Raw genomic sequence first — 19,393 nt, 5'->3', positions numbered from 1 at the left:
TGAATAGTTTTCTTTAAAATTTCAAAATACGTTGCTAGAATATGAAGACACCATGCACAAAGAGTTACCACCAAGTTGGGCATGAGTTTTCTTTTGAGATTTCATTTGCAAATATACTAGCCTATATGACATGTCCTTTAGAGTATGCTAAGATAAGAAGGCATGTCTAAGAAATATTGGACAAAGGGCTGATAGAGGACAATGTTTCTCCTTCTTCACGTCCCATGTTACTTGCCCCGAAGGACACTACCTGGAGAATGTGTATGGATAACAAGATCATAAACAAGATTACCATAAAGTGAAGTATCCTTTCCCTAGAATGGATTACATGATGAACTAATTGCAAGGTTCAAGTTACTTTTCTAAGATGGATTTAAGATCAGGTTATTACGAAATAAGAATAAGAGATGGTGATCAATGAAAGACAACTTTCAAGACAAATGTATGTCTTTTTGGACAGATGGCAACTTTTAATGGCTAATGAATCATGTCTTGAGATCATTTCTTGGTGAGTATGTCATTGTTTAGTTGAGGATATATTCATTTACAACAAGTCATATGATGAGCACTTTGTACATGTGAAAATAGTCGTGCAAAAATTGAGAGAAAATGAGTTGCATGTTAACTTGAAAAAGAGTGAGTTTTGCAAATAAAATCTTGTTTATCTTGGATCCATGATATCTGAAGATGGGTTTGGAAAAGATTTCATAAAGTGAAAACCATTATGACATGGCCAACACTTAAGATAGTCAAAAGTTGCATATCATGGTCAATGATCACAAAAAGTTTGTGAGAGATTTTTCAAACCTTCATTAGAAGTAATCATGGCTTCAAATGGACTCCACAAGCTGAAAAGTATTTTTGAAAAGCTATCGCCATCACCTATCTTGATCTTACATATTTTTCTTAGACCTTTGAGATTAAGGATCAACAATAATTATATGCTCTTGTATTACTTGTTGCCAAATGAGTTTATTGTGTATGGTGATCATCAAGCATTGAAGTGTTTGCAAAGTCAAGAGAGATTTCAACCTAGATGTGCAAAATGGGTAGCTTTCTTGCAATAGCATAAAGATAGTATTATGAATGAAGTATTGATGCATTAAGTAGAAGAAGAGTTATGATGGTTATCATGAAGAATGAAGACATAGATTTTCAAGAAATAAAGTGGCAACATGCAAAGGACGAAGACTTTACAATGCATTCAAGGCATGTCAAGATCCTTATTGTCATGAAACCAAGCCTTAAAAGGGCTACTTTATTCAAGATGGACAATTTGATTGTGTTACGCCTAATCAAAGTCAATGTTAAGGATGAAATGATACAACTTATACGTGACAAGGAATCCAATTGTTTTGATGGATGTAAGGCTCTTGAGAGAATATGCCATTTTTCTTGGAACAAACTTATCACTTGCAAAAAAGAATGATCCAAGTCAATATCTCAAATTTTAGTGAGAATCAAAGTTTTCATAAAGATTTTATTAACGCTTGGGCTACTTTTGCCTTAACTTTTATCCTAAAATGGAAAGAGTGAAAAACACTTAAAAAAATGAATAGAAGTTTAGATGGGCCTGTGAGTCAAGGACCTTGACTCTTGCACGCTGTGAGCCCAATGGTTAGCTACACAAAGCCAATAGCCCAACAAAAATATATGGTAGCTTGGACAAGGTGGAAGAGAAGTGGTGGTTATAAGCTATATGAAACCTTGACTTACATAGAGAGGAGAAGATTCAAAGCAATGAGGGCCAACCAAAAATGGAGGAAGCTTAATAAGGCGTAAGTGAACACAAGGAAACAACCAATTCTACAAGAATTCGCATCGCTTTTTTCCTTCATGGCTACTTAGCATAATCATTTCTTACATAATCATTTCTACTTAGCATGTGCAATGAATATGCAAAATATTCACTTTCTTACATAATCATGGCCAATCTTACTAGACAACAAGTTGCATGCCTTAATTGTTTAACAATGCAACTTGAAGACAAGCATCTCAAAATCCCTTCTTAAGGTGAGTGCTAATTGCTATTCTACATAATGATGTAGTGCTACAATTCCTAAGGTCCCATTTACATTGAATTGCGAGACGGATCATGGCTTAGTTTTCAGAGCAAGTAACCCTCCAAGGTTTTCTTCAAAAAACTATCAAGATGGAAAGGTCCAAGGATGAGATTCAGCACAGAGCTTGACAACTGCGTGGTAGATAATGTTTCCCAATATGACCAGAGCAAGAAGTGTGGATCAATTAACTCAATCGGATGCTCTTACGCGGTACATGCGAAAGCACAAAGATAAGTAAGTCTAATCTTGTTAAGTGATTCCTAGAAAGCAAGCCGTAGCATGTCAAGTCGCATCCGATTTATTGTGTCTAGATCATTTATGTCGAGCGAACTGCTGCGCTCAATGCATTTGAGTTGAACATGGAAGAGATCAAGTAGCCCAAATGAAGAATTCAACGAAAGGGAGGTAAGGGACACCAAAGTGAAGACAACACCTACATCATGGACATTACTCAAAACACAAAGCAGGATTTGATGTATTTGGAGTGTCCCTACAGCCAAATTTATTGAAGAATCCTCTACATTGCATATTGTGTGATTTTTTGGAACAAGAGTCTCCACATTGCAGATAAAATAAAGAGAACACCTACAGGTTGCCTTCCAACATGTTTCTCCCTTTGCATCGAACCCTAGGTGTTTTCTTTCTTTTATTGTGTGAAATAGGCTTCTCCTTGCACAACTAAGCTGTTTGAAAAAAGAAATGTTACAGAAATAAGTAACATAGAGATATGTTGATCTCTAAATGCTTTGGATCCATGTATATGGGCAATGTAAATGGGTCAACGTTGGCAGCAACTTGGATAACCCAGATGAGGAAGGCAAAGTGTGATGACCTAGAGCATGGAGCAGCGATGTGTTAGGCCAGGCCTACCCATAGTGAAGTGTCTGGCCAGCCCATGAGGAGTTTGGTGGCTGCCAAAAATAAGCCACCTAGCTAATCTCCTTTACTGAATCTTTCTTCATGGGATTATTCGCCATATAGATGCGCTTCTTTCAAATACCATTCTCTAACATTGACAACAAATCTTTTGCAAAAAAATATATCACCCCTTCGTACAGCTTCCCAACACTAATGTGCCCACATGCATGAGCTTAAAACCCTAGAAGAATGCTAAACAGCTTCTCTGGAGAATGCAAAGAGGTAAAGGAGACTTGTTATTAGTCCCCAAGGGTAATTACATGCTCTTACCGGATGTAAACCAGACCCTTTGAGATGCTATATTAGTTGTTTCTTTAATTCTTTCTTGACTAACATAGCATAAACAACTTTCTTTGAAAGTATTTTTTATCCAACATTTACATTTACAATTGAGCTGAATTTCAAATCAATTTATTTCTGATTCCCCCTTTAAAACCGGCTTTCTTAATGATTCTCTTTCCCTATCACGCTAGCAAAAATAATTTATTGCCAGCTGTTCTTCAATTTTCCTGAGTCATTCTTAAAATCATGACCAATTTCTAGTAGCATTGCTAATATGTTCCCAAATATAGAGAGTCTGTGCGCAAGGCAACTAGAAATGATGGAACCTGCAATCAATTTGAGATACATAAAGAATGCATTGGGGGTGAGCATTGCCCACTAATTTTCCTTTGTCATCTGACCTAGAGACTGACACAGTTTTGACAGCATGGATGATAAGATCAATTAACTATTTGGACTAGTCCAGGAAATATGAGTATAATGTTGCTAACCACTGCCGGACACCAGACAGCCTCAGATGCTCTTTGAAAAGTAGGCGTCCTCCCCATCATTTGCTGCTGTGTTTTATGTCACTCAAATCTTCATGCTGTGTCATTTGAACTGCCCAATGATCCTTTGGACTTGTTTACAAGTCAGCATTGACGAGTACAGACTTGTAATATATCAAGTATTGGATGTCAAGGACTAAGAGTCGATGATCATCGTATGATTACCATCCCATGCTTCATGCTGTCAGGAGCAGAACCTGAACAGGTTTGTGGCCCCAGATTGATATCTATCTATGCATGCTTTTGGCTATGTTGTAAAGAATATCCTGCTGGTTTTAGTGATCCCAAATCTTGTATCCAGACTTTTATTTAAAAACGTTTGCTACGAATAAGGTTTAGGTTCATTGTTCATGAACCTAAATCTTATTTACTTGTCCAATCTTTGATGTAGATCCTAAGCTTCCCTGCAAATCTAGCAAGCTTGGCACAAACCGGATCCTTGATTACACTAGAGGGCAATCAAGGATAAGATCAAATGAGAAATTTTGAAAAATTATATTGCAAAGAAATCATATTTGGACAAATTGTGGACGTTCTGAGTTTACAAGGATTGGGTAATAAGACAAACATGAGTCAACGTAGCTGCCAGAGAAAGTTGAATAGAAGGTTTTTCAAGACTATGTAACGTGAGGCCCCTCATGGATTACTAATGCTTTTAAAAAACACATTATAGCATGCATATTGAGGTACTTCAATAAATGTAGAAGAACCAAACGTGACAACTTTGATTAAACTTTTGACAAATTAGATCTTGATGATGGCATGAGTCGTCAGATCATTACATGGAGTGATACTAGATTGAGGGGACGTGAAGCTGGACTAGAAGCTTGACTAGAACCCTACGCCATGGACCTGGATAAGAGAGAACATGAAATCCAAGAAGCATTAGACAACAGAGATTGGACGGCTTCTGTAGTCATGCCTTTCTTAAAACAAAGTTTGGTGTTTCTTCAAGCATATCAACCTCGATGTAAGCACATGAAAAATGTTCACACAAACTCATTGATAATTAAGCCTTCACAACAATCTACCCAGACATTCGACTTCTTTTCCAAACTATAGTGAGACTTATTTTGCCGAGGCTCATGATTAGGAAACACTCACAATGCTTCATGAGCTACTTTAATGAACACATCTTCTAGTGTGGTGTCTGTGAAGCCCCACGCTTGGATGTCCAAGTGCATCTTGGCACGTTCTATAATTCTGAAAACATCTGCAATTATCACGTTTTTCTTGGACAGTTCAAATTTCTGAGTGCCGGAGAGACTGTATATCCTTTTTGCAGTTGAAGAAATCTGTTGTACCACTTCTTGTGCTTCTGTTTCTTGACTTTGACGGGTACTTATTGTGAAGATGTACAAACCACCATATCTTGACTTGAGCTGCGCCAAACATATCATTTGAAGCAATGTTTGAGGGAAAGTAAAAAATAGCATTGAAAAGAAGATATAAGATAGATTGCTATCTTTGTGATGCACTCAACAATTTTATCAATGAAATTCGACAAACTAGTGGGTTATCAACCTCTTTTGCATTTCCAATACATTGGAGCTGGCCATTAACAAATATGCCCACTCGATCACATAGTGTCTCAGCCTCTTCCATCGAATGTGCTACACAAGTATCGTCGAATAAGTGTATGTAAACAAGCCATTGAAGATCATGTTACTCATGATAAACCTATTTTTAGATTTATTAAAAAACCTATAAAATTTATTACACATGTTTGCATTCGCCTTTAACAAAAGGAGGAGAATTCTTAATTTATATAGCAGTTGATAGATGTGCATGCATGTAGCAACAATAACACTTTTCTTTGCTGCTTGACAGTTCTGGATCGATGGAGCAATTAAGATATGTTTTCTTTTCTATTTTGAATCTACTTGGCACTTGCTATCCCTTTCATGAAAAAGCAAGAGAATAACATATATAAAGCAGCATCGATGATTTCAGCAGATTCACATGGGTATAATTTCCAGCTCTGTCGTATTCCCAGTTTCGAGAGTGGTGTGCTCTTGTGGAGAATAAGTCCCGGTGACCGTGAAATCCCTTAGGGCTGATAAAGGTGGTGAATAGGGCTGATAAAGATGGTGAATTCTATTCCCAAGTCTTTGACGAGTTTTGTGCAGAGAAGGGCATCCGGCGAGAGTTTGCCAACATAGATACGGCCTTTGAAACAACAATCTGTCGATATTCTTGGCCATTCTCTGTCATTGTAAGTCACAACTAGGAGAAGAGCATGCTTCACAAGCACTACCACACCCAAAAGAAGTGTCACCCGCATAGAAAATATCATAGCCCTGATTGGCCTGCATATCTATGCTTATTATGCTCCTGCAAGGCTACTATATCAGGTAGCAATCCATTCATATACGCCCAAAATATTTTCCTTTTTTGCACAACGCACAAACCCTGTACGTTGTAAGTCATACATTTTATATGTGCCATCATATTTACAGCTGTACACTGGTAATCCCACAAGACAATACATCAAGACTGCATGTGGAGTGGAAATGGCATGCAAGATAAAAGAACAATTGAGAGAACTAGAAGTACTTACAAATGGATAACAAAGAAAGTACAAGAGTGGCCACTATATGGCCCCAAAGTTAACTAATTGAAGCAATTCTAGGGCTAAGTGCCTACAAATCCCCCCCCATGGTATGGCTGAAGTATCTTGAACACATATCAAATATACATGCAATCAATATCATGGTTGCACATATTTGTCCATCATGGATATAGCAACTATGATAGTACAGGTATGTAGAATTGTAGGCCATTCTATGGGCTATCCATAGGTGCCACTCATTCCGTGGTATGTGCCTTGTAGGCCTAGTTACAATCATTTAGATCAGTTGGTACAGTTAGTACATGTACCACTTAGGACACTTATTCCAGTTAGGGCACTTTGCCCTAGGGTTTTGTTATATTGGCTCTCTCTTGAGCCTCAACTCAGTTTTGCAGCAATTCATTACAGCAGCTCGTTTTTTGTCCTCTCTCCTTCATTTATAAGCTTCCATTGCTTGCCCTAGCCTACAGTGGTATCAGAGCAAGTTGGGGATCCATTCCCTCAGCCATTGGCAGCTTGTTCAAGCTGTTTGGCAGCCCTTGGACCTCTCATTTTTGCTGGTCTGCGGTTTTCTACACACCCATGAGCAATTGTGGCCTCTCCAAGCAATTCCATCGCGGGAAGTATGTTTTTTGCGCGAAAGTATTGCATTTTGGAGCATCCTTTGCAAAGGGAGATCTGTTTCGGAGAATAAGATTTCTCACCGTGGTTACTTTGTGAGTGGTTGTCTTGTGAGTTGTGTGTTTTTCAATATAAGGTGCACTATATATACCCAGATGAATTCAGGAAGCATTCCCAAACTCATCCTCTAAAAACACAACATAGTGCAGTTTCAATCTCATGATAGTCACTCACAAGGTTGAAAACCATAAACTCCATCATGCATAGCAGGGACTAGCTACTATGACATCCCCACTGACATCATCAGCGCCCAACAGTGGATGTAGACCATAGTATAAAAATATGCTCTCACACATACAAATCCATACACCCACACATACTTGAGCATCCATTTATACAAAGTCTTCGTACTGAGTTTCTGTCAACTCAGCCATGATGAAGGCTAGCACTAAAGGAGAAGGGTAATCAAAAGGTAGTCCAAAATCTCTTCATTAAACCTACAACTGCTTGTGAAGTCTAAACATTTTCCTTTTAGTCTCTCCCCAACAAGCATCTAAATCTAAATCTAGCTAATAGGGCAACGCACCATTTAAGATAGAAAGAATTATCACAATACCAGCAGGCCGCAACTTGGACGAAAACTTCACAAGGTGAAATTTGCATGTCCGCTAATACGTCCGCTAATACGGCAGAAGCATATACCTAGATGAATCCAGGAAACATTCCCAAACTCATCCTCTAAAAACACAACATAGTGCAGTTTCAATCTCTTCTCAGTTGTGTCAGGAGATACATGGCATCTGATATTGCATGTGAAAGATGAAGAGTGGATTGATATGAGTTGCCAGATCAGGAGAATATTCCTTAGGAAGTTTTATTTGGAATGATGTAAAGATGAGGATTTGGAATGAAAGTACATTTTGTATGTTGTCGCGTGGCTACAATAAATGTGAACTGTGGATGTGATAGACTATAAAGGTATATGTAGCTCTACTGTGTTTTTTGCATCCAACGGCTGTGCGACTCCTCATCCTTGTTGGACTTGAACATCCAAGTACGTCTTTGTACAAGGGTGAAAGGTGATGCTTGCTCGTCTTTGCCCATACTCTATCCTTCTCTCTTTGAACTTCTTGGGCCAGATGCACATCTTACGCTCGTAATTCTTTGAAGGAAATTGTGGAGTGCTTCCCTCTTAATTAAAACTGAATTAGATGTCCCATGTGATGCTTTTGACCACACTTTGGTATCATGAAGGCATACTTTGGCCACCCTTGGAAGTATCACCTTTGGAAACTGGCATGGGCTTTGAGAATGGCGCGCTTTCAATTATCCTCCTTAAACTAGAAGCATGGAAACAAAGGCATGTTTTCGTAAGTGAGTTGTCAGCTAAAGTAGTCCATGACTCACTCTGAACCCTTGTGCCAGTCCTTTAAGGTGGACTAGGGTTTACATGATGATGAGGTCTTGATGTCGATTCATCAGAGGTGCCATCTTGGATTGCAACCTCGTCATTGCTCCTAACACCACCTCAATCGTGTGTTGGTTGTCTACCTCCCCACGCATTGCCATCTCAACTTGAGGTGTGGATTCATTTAGGCAGTCTCTACTGTGGTGGTCATTGACGTTCCACCATGTGCAAGATGGTACTGGAAATGGCAAAGTACATTCGTCTTGGTAATGGCCATACCCTCCACATTTATAGCACACCACCAATCGTTCAAGGTTACCCCTCTTCCAAGTCCTCCCAAACCTCCCCGATACCCACATCATGTACCCCGTGGGTAGTAGGATCCACCCCTTAAGAATTGTGGTTGGTAGGGTGAATAGTACTTCTAAAAATAGTCAAACCTCCCACATCTACCATGCCCCACTTCCTATGCACTGTTCACTCACAGTAACATCAATATCCTACCCTCAAGCTACATAACGGACGATCCAAAGATCATAAAGGTTTTGTACGGAATACATTGCACATGGTATTAGTACACACACTAGTTGGAACAAGCTAGGTCACCAAGTTTTCCTTTGGATATAAGTATGTTAGTAGATATGGAGGAAGCAGAGGAATTCCTTTTACCTTGAAAATATTGTGGCAAGAAGGGAGACAAACCCTTACCAAAGTTTATACCATCTAATGAGATTGAAGAGGGTCTATTCATTGCAGTTTGGGCATCTGATCCAGGTTCAGAGTTGGATGACCAAGGTCGCCCAATTTGGGTTGCAAAGGTTGCTAAGATAGAAAGGAATGACAAGGGAACTCCTATAACATTCACAGCTTTATGGTATGAACCAAAGCCATTGAAAAATCTCCCGAGAAGATATACAATAAAACAACTCTATGACTGGTTTTTCTTGCACTTGGACCTTCAAGACTATTATTCCAATTCACAAGACACGAGATCCCATGAGTCTGGAAAACTACAGGACCATCATGATTGAACATGTCATGTCCAAGATTTATTAAATATCCCTTGATACTCATATTACCCAAGAGGCGGAGTGTACGGGACAGAGAGCGAGGAGGTAGGTGGGGCACGTAGGCTTCTGAGCAGATCATGCAACATTGGACCACATGTTTACATTCAGGGCTATCATTAAGGAGATCCACGTGTGGAAGCAGAGTGTTTATTGTTGCTTTTGCAAAACCTTCAAAACTATATCATAAGCTCGGCTTTTCATACGCTTACTTAATCTTCGGTACAATCGGGACATTATCTCAACAGTCTAGGCACTATATGAGTGGGTATCAAGTAGGGACAAGACTTCGATGGGGTGGACAGAGGAGATCATGAGCATGATCAGAGTCAAACAAGGGAGGCTCCAATAGAGATTCTTACATCCTGCACATATAACAGTGTCCTCTTTTCAGGTCCCGTCTTCATATGGGACCAGGTATGCAGGCCTCTTAAAGCAGGGGACATGCCACACTAGCCAGACTCGAGCACCATTGCTTCCACTCACATTTTCAAGATCCCTGAACCAACTCTCTTCTTTTTGAATCATTGGTCCGCCCAACAGGGATATACAATAATCCCTTTTGGGGGACAGACATATTGGAGACAGATTTGTCCCGCATAGAGAGACGTCTCGTTCTACTTCTCGCTTAGATGATCCCCAGTAAGCCATTGGTTTTGCATCAGATCATACTTGCAGATTTTGGGACCACCCCGCCGCTACAAGTTGATGCAGTCGTCAAGGTGGTCGATAAGCTCCATAGGGTTAGGGACTTTGGTACCACGACTACTGGACAAGGCAGACTGCCATGGCTAGCCCTGACTTCATCTATGGCATTGGAGGCAGAGGGGGATCAGAGGAGCTGGTATGCTTGGCCACGTAGATGGTTCCAAGCCTAGGGCTACAGATGGACAAATTGGCACTATTTTGGTATAACATTGAGGCTTCATCCACTCCGCTTGCATCTCACAAGGTGAACGAGGTTATCAAAGAGGATCTCTTGCCACTCTACACATTGAAGACTAGGTCAGCACCTACCGAGCATTCGGTGAAACTCTGCTTCTACAGATATCATTGCTTACAAATCTCAACGGAGGGGTTCATCAAACCACCAAGCTACACCCAGATTCATCTCCTACATGCATTGAGAATCTTGATGGGTCAGTTTCGAGTATCTTCATAAAGGCTACAGGTTGAGACAAGACAAGCAGAGGGCATGAGATGGATCTGCACTTTATGTGATATGCAAGAGGCCAAGACAGAGGATCACTATGCTTTCAGATGTCTTGTATACTATGAGATCTGTGGATGGCACCACTGTCTTCAGCTGATATGAGCACAAAGGAGAGAACATGAGGGACCGGCCCAATCCAGCCAAAGGACCCAAGCCAGGGACAACAGGGCATCAGATGCAAGAGAGAGCCATAGGACACTACTCGCTAGATCTGATCCCGAGTGGATACTCACATGAGGGTCGTAGTTATATCCTCTCTCTTTGATGTGGGGAGATAGACCATTGAAGTGACGATAGTACTTGACAGACAGCAAGCCACATCACAGAAACTATAGAGGAGGGATGGCACCTACACAGAAATTATAGAGGAGCTTGACAAGTACCTTGAAGGAGAAAAAAAAAAATAGCCAGGGAAATTAATAATCACCGTCCCCTATGAGATCTCTCTTTCTCTGGTTGTACATGAGAGTGTGCCTCTGGCATTGGCAAACTTTTGGCATATTTTACAACTTCAACACCATTCATATACATCCTTATGGAGGCATGGCCAAAAGTAACCTGCATTAAGAATTCTCCTAGCTGTATCACTGATTTTCTCTCTCAACGCTAGCCCTCGCCAGATCCTTAGCCACTGTCAGACGTGCTCCTTTTGTCTCTCCTTAATCGTCCAGTCGTATTGGTCCCACAGATAGCATACATAGGTCCAACCACTCAAGGACGGGTGACCGATTGATAGACGACCATGGGATTCTCCTTGTTGTTTGCTCCCCCATTGTGGGTCTCTCTTGCAGCGATAGTGCGATGTATTTCTCGTCACAAGCACCATCCGTGGGTAAGGGGCGCCCATTTTAGTGGCCCCCCTTCTTAGGTTTCATTCTTTCTTTTTAGTCTCATAGACCCTTTGGTCTTTCATAGATATTAATAAAGTTTCTTACTTTCTTTTCTTTCTTCAAGGTCCTCCCCAACCTCCCCAATATCCACCTTATCTAACCCATGGGTAAAAGGAGCTGTGATTGATAGGGTGGATAGTACAGCTAAGGGTTTACCACAAGATTGGATACAAAAGCTTGGGAGTAGAGGGGGATTGGACAAAAGTGATGGTGGAGTAGCATGAGGAGTCAGGGAAGGCTCTGATGAGATCATAAATGTAGATATGGGGTTGTAACTACTGGAGACAACATATTGCTCACTGTCGCTATTTGGACATCAACAACGACAATAGGTTCTCTTGTTGGAATCTCTCATAGGAGATTCCTCAAAACCTTGAGATAACCTATAAGCATCATTGCACGAATCTCGAAAAATGTGAAAAAATGAAGCAGAGTTTGATACCTTGTGTTTTGAAAGGAATTCCCAGTGGCTATGTCTAAGACCTTGCACGAATCTAGAAAAATGTGAAAAAATGAAGCAGAGTTTGATACATTGTGTTTCAAAAGGAATTCTAAGTGGCTATGTCTGAGACCTCTGCACTCATTGCACTAGAAACCACTCCTGGCCTAGGTCTCAAAGGACAATGCCTCCTCAACCTATGTTCTTACCTTCAATCCTACTTTGATGTGGTCCAATTTCCCTAGTCATTTTCATTCCAAAGATTCCACCTCCACGAGGTGCAAATTGTGAAGCTCTAGGTAGTTCAAAGCTGAGTTGAGATCTCTCTATTTTCATGGCTTCTCTGAGAAAATCTTGCAAGATGGCATGCTCAAGTAGCTTGTCGATAAACCTCACTGCAATGAAGAAGAATAGAGCCTTTTAAAAACACTCCTTCGTGCAAGGCAACCATCTTAGTTGCTAGTACCTTCATCATGATGCACCACTCAGAGATATTCTCCCCCGTCTTCATCATGATGGTGGATAACTCATGGATAACCATGTACTCAAACGTCCCTAGCTTGAGAGTTCTTAAGAATTCATCCTTCAAGTCGGACCATGTCTAGAAATGATATGGGGGAAACTCATTGTACTAGACATCGCACGATCTTCTAAAGTGGAGGGGAAAATGTGTAAGAAGGCATGCTCACTTTCTACCCCTTAGCCTTACAAGCTGTGAGAAATTGCCTAAGTGTGCCTCCAAATTCTCATGCAGTTGTCCCATGAACTTTTGTGTCTTCACATGGACTTTGTTGAGAAGTCATCCCCTCTTTGTGGAATTGAGGGTTTCCAACTCCACCACTTGGCTCTAAAGTGAGTACAATAGTGGAAGGGATGGTCGACAAATTAGAGATAGTGCCAATGCCATGGGGATAGAGGGTGCAACGGGCATGGTCGAGCCAAGTACCACTAGGGATGACAATATTAGTGCACACGTCACTACTGACACAAATGTAGATGGAGGGTGCATGAGGATGTTGAAGTCATCAAGGGTGCAAAAGTAGTTGGAAAAGATAGCGGTAGGATAGAATCCATGTATGATAGGTAAGCAACCAAGAAAGACATGGGTGGTGAAAAAGACAAAAGATGGGAGAGAAGTTGAAAAGGACATGGAGGGTGCCAAAGGCATGATTGAAGCAATAACCATTAGTGTATGGTGGATGTAGAGGCTAGAAGCGACAAGAAGCCAAGGTTATAAGGAACACCCCATGCACGGGGGGATAGTGGAAGCCTTCACATAGATGGAACTTCTCAGAGGTCCCCCTTGTGGGGAAGGGCTCCCCCCTAATGAGGAGTCTCCATAGGGTTTGGCTGAGACTAACAAGGGGTCTCATCCATGCTCTTCCTAGATGCAAAGAGGAGTTTGAGCGCCAGCCCCTTATGTGGCACCCAGAGGTCACAGATCAGGAGGGACGTATGCTTGGGCAGTGGACTCACATTGGTTAGGCACAGTGGGACAGTGGTCCAACAGGGTCTTTTGGTTGCTGGAGCAGGCTACCTATGGAGGCAAAGGCGAGGCTTGACGCCCTAGCGCATCTGAGAGGGGCAGGGTAGCGGATGGGCGAGATTGACTTAGCCATTCTTGAGTCCTAGTGGGAAGTACTTCACGAGAGACAGCAAATGGTTGCAGCAGTTTTCTCGTACTGGTGTTCCCTTGAGGATTTTGATGCAGCGCGGTAGCACGCACCCCGACTTCTTCCGTGTAAGACCTGGAGGCCTACTTCAGCCCCTCACTAGGAGTGAGGGTGACCCTAAGATGGATGGGATTCTTGATGGGATACACTGGCAGATGATCAGAGTGGTGGGGAAGGAGTGGCACATTGATCCTCTCAGTATCTCAGAGCAGGACGCCTCTAGCTATGGGAGGGTAGACCCCTGAGGGAGGTCCAGTGGGACCCGAGGGAGTGGTTATGGCCCTCCAGGGGCGGCCTAGCTGAGACGATAGATGAGGTGCCTTTCTTTTCCTACACCACACGGATTGGCAACAGACTTCAAATGGACTCGTCGAGGTGGACTCCCTCGAGGGAGAGACACTGGGTGACCCAGAGAGTGCCCCAGGATGTTCGCTCGAGGTTTTGGACGCGGTTGTGGTCTAGCTTGCTGCCGAGGAAGATTTCATACTTCTTCTAGCTGGCAGCCCACGGAGACTTGCCCATCAGCCCGTGGTTGGAGCGGATGCGAGTGGAGGGGCAGTGCCATTGCTGCTCATATGGTGTCTTGGAGACTATCCTGCACTGTCTATGGAGCTGTCATAGCGCAGCGAGGATCTAGATGAGATCCCTCAAGATTATGACACGTATGCAGAGTCTCCACAGAGACTACACTTGGGGGATGGTGGCTTGGTTGACAGAGGGACGACACGCGTTTCAGATTGATGAGATCTCCCCAGCCTACCGGATACAGGGTCAGAGCATTCAGAGCATTGCACTCCACGAGGCAGTCCCCCCTGACACCCTAGCTCCTCCTCCTAGGGAGGACAGTGTTTGGGAGGTGGTAGCCAGCATCACGGCTTGGAACATTTGGGTGGCTCACTGCAGTCTTGTGATGGGAGAGCACCCGGTTCCACCCTTGGCTACCTTGGTGCCATCTGGCAGGATATCATTTACACTCTACTGTCCATTGGGAGCGCGGGACTCCAGGCTTCAGGGCGACTATTAAGAGGCGTGCTCGTTTCTACAAGGCTTGGCCTGCAGGTGTTTTCTACATCTTCACTCCGCGAGGGATTCGCTGGCTGTATAGTCCTCCCACTTGGCTGTTAGCCCTAGTTCCGGAGATCCACTAGGCAGTGAGCTGGGTTTCTCTAGAACAGGCCGATTTTCTTTCTTTCAGCCTTTTCCGGTTTTTCATACTCAGCACCTTCGGGGCTATTGTTATGTATGAAATCTTTCAAGCATTAATAGAAGGCTCCTTTCTTTGAAAAAATTTAAAAAAAAAAGAAGCCAAGGTTATAGGTCACAGAGGATTGAGTAGCATCAATGGTTTTGAATGTTAAATACTGAAATTATTGCGAACGTTGACAATGTGGCTATTGATGAAGAAATGGCTGCAAAAGGGGAGGGTACTGATGAAGACATGCCTGTAGAAGAGGAGGGAACGTACTCTGACATTTGCGAGCTTTGAGGCTTTGTCCTCCTTGACTTGTTCTCCTTTTGTACCTCATCCTCTGAATCACAAGTCTCATCTAACCACCACTACTTTTGTTGGTCCAAGTCCACAAGAACCTCTTGACCATTGCTAGGATTGGTTCACTTTATGCTCTACTAGAGGACTTTCTGAGCTTCCATCTTATGTACCGCTCTCTTCTCCAATCTCCTCAAGAGCCTTCTAGTTCTCTCACTCGCTCCCTCAAAATCGTCAAAGATGTACAGCATAAGCCTTCTCTTTCTAACCCTAGGACCCTAAGATGTCACTTCAGGTGATACTCCTAGCACCAAAAGAGTGCCACTGTGATGATCACCATAATTATCTGAGATCAGGGCTCATTCTATTCCGAAAGTATCACTGGCGTCCTAGGGCCACTATTGCAAGGAGGTGCAAGGGGGCGAAAGGACAACGGTGTAGGTGTGCAAGGGATGTAAAGATATGGAAGCATTCTAGTGCAAGTGTACAAGGGTGTTGTGGTATGAATGCACAAAAGGCACTTTGGTGCAAGTGCACAAGAGGCCCTACTTATTAACAAGTGCACGCAGAGACGAAAACACACACACTCCCTATTGACACTACCAACAAGTATGAAAACTAGTTCTCCAATAGTAATATGCCACCAAGCAACCTTAAACCCATTCACCTTGAGTCGCTAGTACAATGCTTACACAGGCAAGCTAGTAGCACAAGTCTCTTCTCCCCTATCTAATTGATCTGATCCCCTCCACCTCCACCCCCACCCCAATGATCTCCACCTTCACGTAGCTGGTCATATTTTTTTGTCGATGATTTGTGATCCCTCTATAGCCCATGGCTGGCGTTCCTTGACCATTTACAGCTCGTACAAGTATAGGGGTGGTGTCAAGGTTTATCTCGGGTATTAGTTGGTCGCATACCTCTTGTGAGATCACGTTATGGATTGCCCTGGGGTCCACAAAAGCTTCAGCAAAGTGGATCATCTCCTCGCACACCTAAAAGTCCACTAGCAACCTACCAGGGGCAATGGTTAGGTATTCAAGTGGGTCTAGCCCCTCTATAGCTACCTTGTAAATTGATATTAGCACTAAATGTTTCATTTTGGCTTGGTGGGCTCGAGCCTCTTCTATTACCTGCCTTAACATGTGGGCAACCTCCTTTTTTAGTCCTTTTTCTCGATGGGTGCCTTGTAGGGTTTGGAGAGTCGAGGGACCATGATAGCTTTTAAGTTTGATCCCATTAATGAAGCCATCCATTTCCACTCCATCAAGGATTACAATGTGGCATGACCCTTGCGGTGTGATCTCCACGACCTGATACAGACCCCATTCTACAATATTTACGTTTCTGCTAAGTGTTCCTCATGATGCACAATAGCACAAGGTCACCTTCACTAACATCCTTGTTCTTTAGGTTGCAGTCAAACCACCATTTTCAATGAAGTTTTTCAACTTTTATGCCGTATGCTGCTCTAAGCCTTGTTTTGTCATGCTGCTTGAGCTTAATCAGCGTCTCATAGGTGGCCTCTTCAAATATTTTTCCTTGGAATGCCACCATTAGGCTTGGCACTATAAACTCCATGGGCATTATTGCTTCTACACCAAATGCAAGGCTAAAGGGTGTGCAATTGGTTGCAACTTTATATGCAGTGCGGTATGCCCAAGCACAGCTGTGAGTTTGTGCTCCCAATCATTTTGGCCAACCTCTACCATGTAGGTTATTGTTAAGCATAGAGTTTTACTACAGCTCTTTGCTTGGCTGTTCGCTCTAGGGTAGTATGGAGTGTATTTTATGTGAACAATTAGGGTAGAGGGTAGTATGAAGTGTATTTTCTATGAACAATTAGGAGCTCACTCATTAGAATGTGAATCGTTTTGTTGATAAACTAGGTTCCACGGTCACTCATGATTTCTAATGGGAGGACAGAGTGTGATATGACATTATCATAAAAAAAGAATTTGGCCGTCGCTCGAGTGTCTGCCTTCCTAGTTGTCAACCGCCACGATGATGTATTGGGTTTGTGTCCCTTTTGCCGTTGGACTAATAGGTCCTATGAAATTGATGCCCCATTCTTCAAAAGGTTGGTTTGTAAAAGCTCCCGTTTGAGTGGGGTCTTTGGTAGGAGCCGCAACGCTTGGTCAAATTTGGCTACATCTACAAAGAGAGTGGGCCACCATAGTTTGGCTTGTAGCAACTTACGGGGTCACCGAGGAACCCATTTCATCTTCCACAAGTCAATAGTCCAAAGAAATGTTGTTGTTGTCATGCCGTACTCCAAGTTGGTGGTTCTTACTTAATGCTGAGGTGGACCATTTAGCCTCCGTGTAAGATCACCTTGGATGTTAGCTACTTTGTCTGTCATCATCCCTAGTTGTCTTGGTTACCACATGGCTACTTGGTCAAGTCAACAAGTTAACTTCCATTTACCCCATGTACAAGGGGCAACCCGATTACTCCCGTCTACAAGAAAACGTTTAATCACGTGTCCTATAACAAAAGCTCTTTGGTCAATTGCATTGTACCAGAGGCCATCTAGTCACCTGGCATGTGCACATTAGGGGATTTGGGGTCTACAAAAGGGCTTGGAATTAGTGTTTTCTATTAGGGAGGGATTTAAAGTGGACCAATAAAAATACTCTTTTTTGTGGTCCAATGTCATGTTGAGGTGGCATAACCTTACTATGCCTTGGGCAATAGGTGTTTTCAATTTGAAACATTATGGTTTATGCTCAAGGAAACTCACAGATTTTGAGAACAAAACCACCAAGTTTGGGGATGTGTCCTAATGGACCAGATTTTTGAAATATGCACGTGTGCATTTAACACCTACTTGAGTATGCCGCCATGTGTTCTAGGGGGCTACAAAACTCCAAAAAATGCATTTAACACTTGGCAAGTGGCTGGGCAAGTGGAAGGGGAGGTGAGTGCTACTGTGATTGCCATGGCAATTCAGCTGTGCACAAGGACTAGAGCAGAGAGGGCAGCCGCACGTGCCTGCCATGTGGCTGAGCACCTCATCTAGCCCACCCACCAAACTTCAAAGCGCCTACAGGAACTAAACTGGCACCACCTACTTCACGCTCAAGAACCTTGACCACTAGGTTACCAAGCCAATACTAACACTCCTTTCTGCCATGTAAAATATAATCCAATACTACTCCTTCATTTTGTACATCCTTCACCATAATTACAAGGCAAAACCATGTGCCCTCTACCAAAATCACCTGAGTTTCCATCATAACCACTATGAGTAGGTTTGATTATTAGTGAATTCTTTACAAGGACCTTTTGAGATCCCAAACCTCCCCTAATGAGAAAACCTCTGGTCAATTGGCTTGTACTAGAGGTCACCTGGTCAATTGACGTATCGAAGAAGCCCTCCACCCAACCTACCAAAAATCTTTTTATGATCTTCCAAATTCCCTATAACAAGTCCATGAATATAGAAAAAGAGGTCCAACATGTATATCTGCTGCTGCTGGGCGTTTACTGTGTTTCTAGAGCAAAACTACATCATCTGCACGTGTACATCATGCCCACGCATATTTAAGAGCCACAAAATAATGACCCAACGACAGATTGGTCCCATAGATACTTTTACAATTAGATAAACTTTTGCACAATGATACTAGAATTTGTGAAAGGAGGGACAAAAGGCGGACTTCCGGCTTTTTAATGAAACAGGGAAATATTAGCAGCTCGACAAAATACTGACGTGAATGGGCACAAGGAATGTATACGCCCAAAATCGAGGGAAGTACATTATGGACCCGTCACCCATCCGAAATTCCAGAGAGCAATACTCTAATGCAACCTTACTTGCGATTCCAAATTAGATTAGAAAAGAAACCTCAGGAATCAGAAAAACTGGTTTTCGTATCATATGATTTGATTCCCTTGTTTCTTCTAGAACATCTCACAATAAATGGATTTGTGTTTTCAGTTTGCTCATGAAACACCACCCAGCATACGACAGGTGAGGCATATGAAGAAATACTTGTAAGAATGATAGCACGATCTTGTTTTGCCTTCTTCACTATATTCCAGAGAAAACTTCTAGATGCAGGGTCTAGTCCTGCACTTGGTTCATCCATGTAGACTACCTGGCTGAATATTTGGTGTTTAGCATTATTGTTGATTTTAGCAAGAGTGTCATGGGCATTATTAATTTCATCCAAGACAGTAAAGGGTTCTACAAAAAATGAATATAGGA

The 19,393-nt window shown here is 42.4% G+C and overlaps 1 protein-coding gene across 1 annotated transcript in view; it reads right to left on the bottom strand.

The window, feature by feature from the left end:
• Positions 1-4,619: 4,619 nt before the first annotated feature.
• Positions 4,620-19,393, bottom strand: part of LOC147885555 (ABC transporter A family member 8-like) — a 100,234-nt gene continuing 85,460 nt past the window's right edge. Inside the window, exons 15-17 of the mRNA XM_087396092.1 lie at positions 19,178-19,283; positions 5,336-5,424; positions 4,620-5,193 (exon numbers count right to left, since the gene is read on the bottom strand). Coding sequence (XP_087252218.1) covers positions 4,912-5,193; positions 5,336-5,424; positions 19,178-19,283 — 477 coding nt within the window. The 3' untranslated portion in view covers positions 4,620-4,911. The remainder of the gene's footprint in view (positions 5,194-5,335; positions 5,425-19,177; positions 19,284-19,393) is intronic.

This window comes from Dipteris shenzhenensis, chromosome 25, assembly GCF_047967505.1.
Source record: "Dipteris shenzhenensis isolate YYH24624 ecotype China chromosome 25, Dip_SZ_1.0, whole genome shotgun sequence".
NCBI lineage: Eukaryota > Viridiplantae > Streptophyta > Polypodiopsida > Gleicheniales > Dipteridaceae > Dipteris > Dipteris shenzhenensis.
This window is presented reverse-complemented; position numbering and strand designations above follow the sequence as displayed.